The 9857-nt window shown below is 53.7% G+C and overlaps 2 protein-coding genes and 1 long non-coding RNA gene across 3 annotated transcripts; 1 reads left to right on the top strand and 2 right to left on the bottom strand.

Moving 5' to 3' along the window:
• Nucleotides 1–994, bottom strand: LOC117836946 (protein TIFY 11a). The gene has a single exon (XM_034716476.2). It carries the CDS (start codon nucleotides 952–954, stop codon nucleotides 334–336), a length of 621 nt encoding a protein of 206 aa, XP_034572367.2. The 5' UTR covers nucleotides 955–994; the 3' UTR covers nucleotides 1–333.
• Nucleotides 995–3642: 2648 nt separating this feature from the next.
• On the top strand, nucleotides 3643–5225 carry LOC117836106 (protein TIFY 11c). The gene is made up of 3 exons (XM_034715477.2): nucleotides 3643–4283; nucleotides 4413–4582; nucleotides 4705–5225. The coding sequence occupies exons 1-3, from the start codon at nucleotides 4030–4032 to the stop codon at nucleotides 4878–4880; spliced, it is 600 nt and encodes a 199-aa protein (XP_034571368.1). The 5' UTR covers nucleotides 3643–4029; the 3' UTR covers nucleotides 4881–5225.
• A 1405-nt stretch (nucleotides 5226–6630) lies between these two features.
• On the bottom strand, nucleotides 6631–8922 carry LOC117839891 (uncharacterized). Its single transcript, XR_004636911.1, has 2 exons — nucleotides 8828–8922; nucleotides 6631–8749 (listed from the first exon to the last, which is right to left on the bottom strand). It is a non-coding gene; the product is annotated as an uncharacterized lncRNA (long non-coding RNA).
• Nucleotides 8923–9857: the final 935 nt, after the last annotated feature.

The following is a 9857-nucleotide window of genomic DNA, read 5'->3' as shown; positions in this document are numbered from 1 at the left end:
TTAAATAAAGGGACGAACAACAATTCACACTAGCTGCTGAAAATATTGTTCAGGTCCATACACATTTGGTTAATCGGATTAGATGATACACCTCTAACGAGGAACGATACGAATGAATAGTGGCGTTGCTCTCTGGTGCCAATCTGCGCGGAGCACGCATGCCATGATATAGCTGGCCTGATTGATCATAGCTAGCAGTTGTTAATAGCACAACCGTAAGTAGTTAATTAAATTGCTACGAACGCGGCGCCCCAAATGGCCGGGTCGGTGGAGGGGGCCGAGCGAGCCAGCGATCGAGCTCTTCTCTTCCAACTCCCGGCGGTGAGCCGGTGATCAACGCCCGAGCATGCCGCCCAGCCCCAGCGCGAGCCAAGAAGAAGAAGGGGAAGCCTCCTCGCGCGTCGCCACCACCTTGCCCTTCTTCGCGGCCGGCTGCTGCTGCTCCGGCTCCTCGTCGTCCTGGCGGTCGTAGCCCGCCGCGGAGCTGGTGGAGGAGGACCTGTTCTTGCGCTTGGCGAGGAAGCGCCGCAGCGAGGCCTTCCTGGCGATGGGCATGTCCACCAGCGCCGGCGCCTCGGGTGCCGGCGCGCCCTGCGCGACCGCGGCGAGGCGGATCAGCTCCGCCGCCTTCTCGGGCGGGCAGGCGTCCAGCACCACCACCCTCCCGGCGTAGAACATGGTCAGCTGCTGCGGCGCCACGTTGGCGGTGGTGCCCGCCTCAAGCTGCAGGGAGGCGGCTCCGGCCGGCGGCGCCAGGAATAAGGGCGCCGCAGCGGTGGGCATCGTCGCCGTCGCGGGCGCGCCGGCCCTGACGTACTGGCTGAGCACGCCGCACGCGACGGCGAAGCGGCGCGTGATGCTGTCCGTCGGCGCGGCCGCCATTGGCGCCGTGTGTTCACGGCGAGGGTCGATCGACGGTGTTCCTGGGCTGCGCACGCACGAGCCGTGACTCATCGATGAATGGTCCGTGGTGGTTGTGGCGGAGGCGGGTTTTATATAGGAGCCAGCGGGAGGGGAAGCGAACGAGAGGCTCGCAGGACTTGGCGACCCAGGAGAGCTAGGGGCCCCGTAGCCCCCCCGATGGAAAACGTGGCCGCCGCAAGTGGGGGAGACGAGACGAGGACGAGAGGAGAGGAGGGAGAGGGAAACGGTGCGTTTGAAAAGGTCCTTTACGGTTGCGGGAGCAACTGCCTTCTCGTTCATGGAAAGAAACCACGCGCGCAGCTGCACACAGCACACCTCGTATCCGTTTCTTTCGCCCGTAGCTGACCGGCCGGCCGGACGAGACGGTTTCCTAGCTAAAGGCTATCGCGTCGTACTGGATGGATACCTGTCTATTCGTAATGCCGTATCGGCAGCCTAGTGGATGGCACCAAGTGAAAAGCATGCGTCGCGCGTACTCCGATCCCCCCAGTGGCAAGCTAGGATCGCGTGGAGACGACCGACCGATCGGTCGACCGGTCTTGTCGACATAGTACCGGTACATGTGACCCATCGACACGCCGCATCTCTGCCCGCTTTGACTGCTTCTTCTTCTTCAATTCATCTCGTGCATGATGTGCATGTGTGCAAATCAGTCGTGTCAAAAGAACGTGCACTCTCTCGATATTGCAGGAGCTCGATGGAGCCTAAACCGCAACCGAACGCGGCCTAACCATCCCGCTCCGGGCAATCCGGCCGTTTCAGATAAGATACTTCCGGCACAAAAAAGGCGAGTTGCGGTTTCCGGCACGGACCAGGAGGAGGAAGCACGCTGCAACTACCCGCCACATATGCCTCGAGCTCGCTGTTAGCACTGGCGTGCATGCACCCGTTCCCCAACCCGACCCGGCCGGAAGATACACGGAACAGCACGCCGCCTCCGAGTTGCCACGGAAAGCGCCGAGCCAGCCAAGCCCAGCAATGGAAAGCAGGACGCGAGGACCGGGCGACGACGGCGACACGCAACCGCCGCTGGCCTCCCCGCCTCGGGGTCGGGGGGCCTAACCTAACTAGCTTTATTTAGCGTCGATCGAGACGTCTTGCTCTGTCTAACTGATCCATGCTTACCTTAACATAACGGGGCCAGACCAATGGATGGACGGGTATGTAAGCTATGGCTTAGTCTAACTGATCAAGTTGCTATTGCGTTGGTATACAAGTACTACAGTGCAAGGCGTGCACGCGGGTGGTCAATCGAGCTGTTTGATTGGCTAGCTCGTCTTGTTCTGTATATTTCTTCCCAACCACCGATCGAAAGCGGGAGCAGCTGGGAGACTGACCGAGCGTCAAGAGGAACTTTCTCTCCTGGTTCATGGTATAGCTCGATGCCGTGTGTCGTCGCCCGTGAAATGCCGCGTGGACCCACATGCCAGCCACGTAAGCGTCGCCGGTAGTGCTCCCGCCGCTGCTCCCCGATAGCCTGGAGGAGTTGGTTCATCGGATTTTTCCTGGGAATTTCCCGCCCGTACGTCGACTTGGCAGCGTGCTGCAGTTTTCTTCGCCAAAGTGTGCTGCAGGGTAGTGGTACCATCCTTGTCCCACCACCTTGGCACGTACCAAGCATGGCACTGGCCCGTTCTATGTGCTGATAGCGAGAAGAAAGACGGGGTTTGAAAAGTCACCGACGTCGGAAGCCAAGACAGATTAGCTTTTGTAAAGAGACAGAGAGGGCCGAACTTTGCAACAAGTACGATTATTGTACGATCGACAATGCAAATTGTGTCGTGTACTAGAAACTTTTGGTCACTTTTTGTGCTCAATGATATATCCAGTGTACTTACTCCGTTCCGCTCTAAATTATAGGTCGTTTTGACTTCTAGGTTCTTAGATATTATTATCCACCTAGACATAGACTATATCTAGACGCAATGAAAAAGCTAAAATGATCTACAATTTGAAGCTTCCTAACCAAATCATGCTCCTAGGCACACCGCGTATATAGTGGGCGCTTCATACGCACGCACGCTATTGTACTATTCTTTCCGGAAGCATGTATGATGTATCGGGCTGAATCCTAATTAAATGTTAGAAAATGTCAGCAAAGAAAGAAAGAAAAAGATTACAGTACTAGAGACGCTTGCATCTCGGTAGCCACCGCTAGAGACGTACTATTTCCAGCGTCCAACCTAATCTTAGACCCGCATTCGCAGTGCATTTCGCATGTATTGAACACATGCATGCTTGGTATCTGCACAACCACAAATCGGTCTGTGCCGCGACTCGACTAGGACTATAGGAGCAGGCTGACAGGCTGACACGGACTTGCGGCCAAGTAGTAGCTGCCCCCCGGCGCCGCGCTTCCACGGCCGAACCATGTGCGCGCGCGAACCAGAATTTAGCCGGAAACCGAGCAGAAACCCCCATGCGCGCGTTCGTTTCCCCTTACTCGGCAGGGCTCGGTCCACACTCCACGCCACGTACGCGCACCGCCCGCCAATCCGCTCCACCGCGCCCCGTCCCATCCCATCCAACATGACCCCGGGCCGAGGAGACTCCCACCACTCCACCGCCAAGGCGCCAACCCCCCACGCGCCTGCCTGCCTGATACCATAGCAGAAACGAAGAGGAAGCCAGCCATGGAGACCACCGCGGCCGGGTCACAGAGACGTGCGGGTGCGGTGCCGGCATTTCTCCGCGCGCGCCCGACCCCGGCCCCGACCCCAACCTTTCCGCTAGGCGCTAGCCTATTCCGTACCCCGTCGCGTCACCGGCTCGCCTTTCACGTGCTGCTTTCCCCGCCCAAGGCACGAAACTTGGGAGGAGGCCCGGCCGTCTACCTGTCCCAACCCCAAGTGTCAACACCTCTTCCAGCTGTGCTGCTATAAATCCAGGGGCAGCCAAACATAGTACTCCCTCCTGCTCCCGCATCCGCATCTCCTCTACTCTCTAGCTTCCGTGAAGTTTCCGGAAAGCAACCAACTTCCGTCCGAGGGAGGAAGAGGCGGCCGGCCGACGACCTCGGGTCACCTGTCAGAGTTCCATGTGAGCTGGTTCGTCTCGTGCTGCACTTCTTCTTCCTCGATCAAAGCCGGTGGTGATTTCAGAGGCATGGCCGCCGAGCATCAGCAGCAGCCCGTCGTGGTCGCCGGCGGTAGCAGGTTCGCGGTCACGTGCGGCCTGCTGAGGCAGTACATGAAAGAGCAGGGCGGGAACGGCGCCAGGCGCCTCGCGCCAGCCGTGGCCATGGGCCTCGTGCCGGGAGCCGACGCGGCGGCGGCGGTGGCGGAGGAGCCGGAGGAGAGGAAGCCCGTGCTGGAGCTCTTCCCGCAGCAGGCTGGCACGCTCAAAGACGAGCAGCAGAGGTGTGTATTTGCAGCGTTCATTGCTAACTCATCGTGCATATACTTCGTGTTGTCGACTTCTTGTGATCGTATCTTTGGAAGGTTTTGACGCTGAAGCCATGAACTTTTTTTTACTGTCCCCTTAATTAGGAAGATGAAGGAGCCTGCGGAGAGGGCGCCTCTGACCATCTTCTACGGCGGCAAGATGGTGGTGTTCGACGACTTCCCCGCCGAGAAGGCCGAGGAGCTCATGCACCTCGCCGGCTCCGGCAACGCGGCGGCCGCTGGCCAGAATGCGCTGGGACAGCCCAGCCTCACAGGTAGGAACGCGTACACCCAGAGTTCAGTGTTCACACACATACCTGCACATGACAAAAGGAAAAAAAAAACCCTTAGCGTTCATACAGCGAGCTGACAGCATTTGTTGCGTGCGTTTGTTCAGACATGCCCATCGCCAGGAAGGCGTCGCTCAAGAGGTTCCTCGAGAAGAGGAAGAACAGGCTCACCGCCGGAGATCCGTATCCGGTGGCGGCAACTGAGTCGATGTCGAGCAAGGCTGCAGTGAAAGAAGAGGGGGCGCCGTGGCTCGGCGTGAACTCCGCGCTCGGCCTGAGCTGAAGAATCTGATCGAGGACGCATCTAGAGAGACCACACAAGGGAAACTGTTACGTATTATTACTGCCTACTAGTACTACTATTTTCCCTAAAAACTTCTGGATTATGATACGTGTTTTCTTCCCCCTTGACATTTACACCAGTTACTGGTTACTTCAGGGGAACTAGCTAGCTAATTATGATTGGTTAATTAGTCTGTCTGTCTGTTTGAGAATTCTTTGGTGACAAAAGAATTCTTTTTCCATGCTGATATTCATCTGCAAGGATATGAACTAAATCTAGTCGATTGATACGTATATACTTTGTAAATTTAAATAACAGGATGTGTGCTATTTATTACATTTTTCAGTTCTTGTGCCATATAATGTCTGAGGTAGACAGAGTGTTCTATTTGTGGATTGGTTTGGTTGGCCAGTAAAAATTAAAATAGCACGCTACGTTCCTGAGATGCTATATGCAAATCTTAATGCAAAACATAAACGCGCAAACAATGTTATCTGTCATCTGATATCTGTGTGGAGATGAGGACATTAAAGTCTTTCGTATGAACAAACTTTGAACAAATAGTCTGACAAAATAAAGAAACAACTGATGAACCACAGCACTTGCCGTCATTGTTAATGACAAGTCAATACGTGTTAAAACTACAGGCCTCATGGCGATTTAGTTTACACCAAAAAGCAAAAGTTTCATGTGCGGTACGTGCCCGCGGTAGGAAGTAGGAACCGGAGTAGGAAGCCGCAGGAACACGGAGGAAAGAAGAAACGTGCGTGCATGGGTGTGTAGTGCAGTCGTTACACGTCGTCTTCAGCGAGACTTTGGGACGACGTCTATGTTTACCGTTTCAAAGCTTGGAAACATGGCGCATTAGCTGGTATACTGAACGCATGGGTCGGCATCCTGGCACGTTTCAGGTGTACGTGGTCAAAACTCAGAGGTGGAATGGAAGGACGAAGGAGGGTTAGCTAGAACTAGAAGAGAGAATGGACCATCTGTCTGGACCATTAGTGTCGCCATTAATTTCGAAAGCAAACAAGAAACATCAATTCGTAGTGCTAATTAACAATAGAGGAACTGATTAAGCCTCTTGTTTGGCCAGGCTCTGCACTGTATGGCTAGCAGTTCCAGGCTTCCAGCATCTCGTTCAGAGAGTTGACCCATTGATCAAATCAGTATATATAGCACATGTGCCTTTAGCTATCGTAGGTCTCTTTGGTTGAACATGAACTCGTAATTTATTCAGTATAATGCATTGCATCTGGAATTCCACGTATCAGAACAATCCTGTGCCTTACTTGTTGATCCTTCTTTCTTTCGTTGATTACTTGTGTACACGAATACTTGTATATCCATGGTATTTGGAATAATTAATCTCTGTAGTCCATTAAATTGATGTAACATGGAAATGGAATAAAATGCACATCAATTAGCTAAAACTAGGCTCCCTTCAGTCGACATGACTGGAACAGTCAGGTTAAGACCCAATGGTCCAGAATTCTTACACTAATCTCTGACGGTGAGCGACCTTCCTTTCAATTTCGTAAACATATTGAAATAAGCCGAGCCTAGCCGCTAATTTAATTCTTCCTCGGTGCTCATCTACTGAGAGAAGCTATGGGAGCGCGGGAAAAAAATAATACAGTACATCTGATCTGAGTCACATTTGGGCTCCTGGGTTCCTGGTAGTACCATCAACCACGAACCATGCCTTTTTGTGACTGACCACCAAACACAAAGTTGACTCCATTTCCCGTTTACTTTCAATTTTTTATCATTTTTCTTTTATAATCCCAGCAACGAAGAATCTAGAATCATCACGAAAACGTCAACACACTACTACACAAGGCGTAGGCGTAGCAGACGACTGCGACTGAATCATATTTTTTTGGGAAGAAAAGACAGAATTAAGAACCAATCGATCAACCCCGCTCATCAAGTTGTAACAGCTGGTGTGTGTGCCTTTGTTTTTCTTTAATTGATTCTCCGCTCAGCAATAACAAGCCGCATGCGTGATTATTCAGACCTGGCCTGGCGATGCCATCTTTCTTTCTTTATCCCAGCACGTTGCCGCGCATGTGACCGAATTGAATTTTCCTGGCGCATGTTGCCGGCCCCGCGCGGCATCTTTCCTTGCGAGCTAATCCTCCTCCACGGGGCCAAGCGGGGCGACAGGTGTGCGCACGTCGCCGTCCCTGCTCCCCGTCGCCCACAACGAAACGTGTTGCGTTCGCGCACACGACGCATCTCGGCTCCACCGCCACAGGAGTTTGTGTTTCGATGATAACAAAGACCACCGCGGCGCGCTCGAAATCTGAATCATTATTTGATCCACGGCCTCAGTTAGCAGGGTGATCTCGCCTCGTGATTCATACGCCGCGGGCGCGGGGGCCCGGAAAAGATGTGGGGGAATAATGGCTGGGGTGGTATGGGGCGTGATGCCCTGGAGATCTTTCTCGTGAACCACGAGCGGGGCGACAGGGGAAAGGCGTGCACGCACCCTTGCAGGTTGCAGGTGAGGTGAGGTCGGCCGAAGATGTGGCGGCCGTACGGTTTCATTTCCTTTTCAACGGGATCTTGCTGTGGCGTGGTGCTAGTCTGGCATGCAAATGTGTTTCTACTGTAGCCCGCGAGTGCGTTAGGCCTGCCTACAGTATTAGTGGCAAGAGAGGAGACAGCGTAAGAACCACATGATTTCCTCTACCTCTCTCTACAGTGAATGTAGCAGCCACAGAACGGACAGGCAGTTGTTGTTCTTGCCGTGCACTCTACGGGCGAATCCTCATCAGTGGGTATTGATTGTGTGGCTGTGTCACCTAGGACCAGAATTAAAGTTACAACGGTGATGTAAGAAGGGGGAGAAATGAAAGGAGATACTAAAGAAAACGGACCTCACGCCATCCGTGGAGAGCGCCAACCCATGACCAACCTCGTGATCCAAATCCATTGAGTACAGAACACGTCGGAAATGCCAAGGGCATAGGTTGCCACTGGATTAGGCTCCCTCACTTTTACATGCCTGCTATGGTTACGGTATTACGGTTCCTTCGAGAAATTACTGATCGCTTGTAGTACGTGATTTTAGTCCCCACGCGAGGCAGTCCTGCTCCTGCACGTCGAGGCCGCCGTGCTCAGATCGATATGCTTGATCCATCCAGTCCCAGCCTCGAGCTACCAGTAAGCGGCACAGGGATCTTCTGCCAGGAGTTGTCAGCCGAGTTGAAGATTGCTACGAGTAGAGATCTCCGGTTCTTCCACTCGATGCAGAAGAGCTTCTCGCGGAGGACGGCATGAGCTGTTGTGACCATCACACAGCCGTTCCTGGCGTCGCCCCAGCCCCCAGGCGTGGTTGTCGTCAGGGGTTATTCGCGGAACGCGGGTCGAGCCGTCGAGATCGATGACGCGACAGCGGCGCTGTCCGCGTACGCCACGGTAGGCGGCAGGCGCACATCCGCCTCAGCGCCGCGTGCGGCGTGGACCGTCCCCAGCGCGCTCCCCGACGATGCGTTCCGCGGCTCTGCCTGATCCCCCGTTGCCTCGACACCGCGCTCTCCAAACACTGGGCGCGCCTCCAGCTCCAGGTCGGCGACGTCCTGCTCTACCGTTTCGCCGCCTCGGCGAGGTCAACCGCCAGCAGTCCGGCGCCGGTCGTCAGCAAGCTCGATGTATTTCTTGATCAGCCGGTACGAGCGCCCAGATGCGGACTCACACAATAACACCGCGGTCAGTCGAACCCGACGTTTTCTAAGCCAGTGCAGGTACGGCACCCCTTGTTCAAATCCAGCTCTAGCTCGATCCAGCATGATCCAGGCCTATCCAATCACCAGCACTCTATCAATCCATAATTTTGCTTTCCCTCTCCCCAGCAGGCCCAACTGCCCAAGCACACAAGAGAGCATTTGAGCAAGCAAATAAGATACGGAAGAGAATATTAACAAAATTTAGCAGATTACCAGACTAGCATCCCGCAAGAATACACGATGCCCTCTGTAGCGCACCCAGCGGGAGCGACGCTCAGCTGCTCTGAAGTACCCACGCCTAAGTCAAATGCCCACAGACCATCGCTGATCCAGTAATATAGTGTGCCAAATTTTGTACTCCATCCATCCCAAATTAGCGTTTTTTTTTTATTTTTAACCCTTTTTTTCTTTATTTTTAAAAATAACCTCAGCGGGGGTTTATTTGCGTGGCCTAACCCTTTTGGCCGCGCCAGCCCACCTGGCGCGGCAGGAACATGCTGCCGCGCCACATGCACTGGCGCGGCAGCCCCCTGCCACGCTGGCGCGGCGAGCCGCGGCGCCAGGCGGGCGCCAGGCGGGCGCTGACGTGGGCGGGCTTTCGCCGCGCCAGCCTGCCTGGCGCGGCAGGGCCAACACTTAGGCCGCGCGCCGGCTCCCTTCCTCCTCCCTCCCTCCTTTCTTCCTCCTCCAGACACACCACACAGCAGCACCTTGCAGCGCCGGCCCCCGCCACCCCACCCCCAAATCCACCAAAAATCCGGCGTTTTTGGTGGGGGAAAGTAGTGGGAATCGATCCCTGCTTCGTGTGGAAGGTATTCCCCTAATTATTCTCGTGTTTTACCGTTGCATTTGGTAGATCGGAGGATGTTTAGGTGACTTAGGGTTAGGTTAGTGATTTGAAATTTCAATGAAATGCAATGGTGTTTTGTGTTAGATGATACGTAGTTCATACGCAATTGAGTCTCTGCCCGCGATATTGACGTGTAGAACTTGTTGAATGCTTCGATTTAGGTATATATTCATCCAATTGTGTGGTTTACATGACATGTATTTTTTTTATATGTTCAATTAATTAGTCTCATTTTTGTTTCAGTGTTTGTATTTTGTAGATCGAGTGTTTACATGTTATCAAAATGATGTATATAGCTAGTATGGATTACGTGTGTAAAGTTTATTTGTGTATTAAATTTGTTGCACTTGATTTACAGGTGAGATGGCGTCGTTTGGTTCTGAATACAAACGG

The sequence above is a fragment of the Setaria viridis genome, chromosome 9 (assembly GCF_005286985.2).
Source record: "Setaria viridis chromosome 9, Setaria_viridis_v4.0, whole genome shotgun sequence".
In the NCBI taxonomy this organism is placed as follows: Eukaryota; Viridiplantae; Streptophyta; class Magnoliopsida; order Poales; family Poaceae; genus Setaria; species Setaria viridis.
This window is presented reverse-complemented; position numbering and strand designations above follow the sequence as displayed.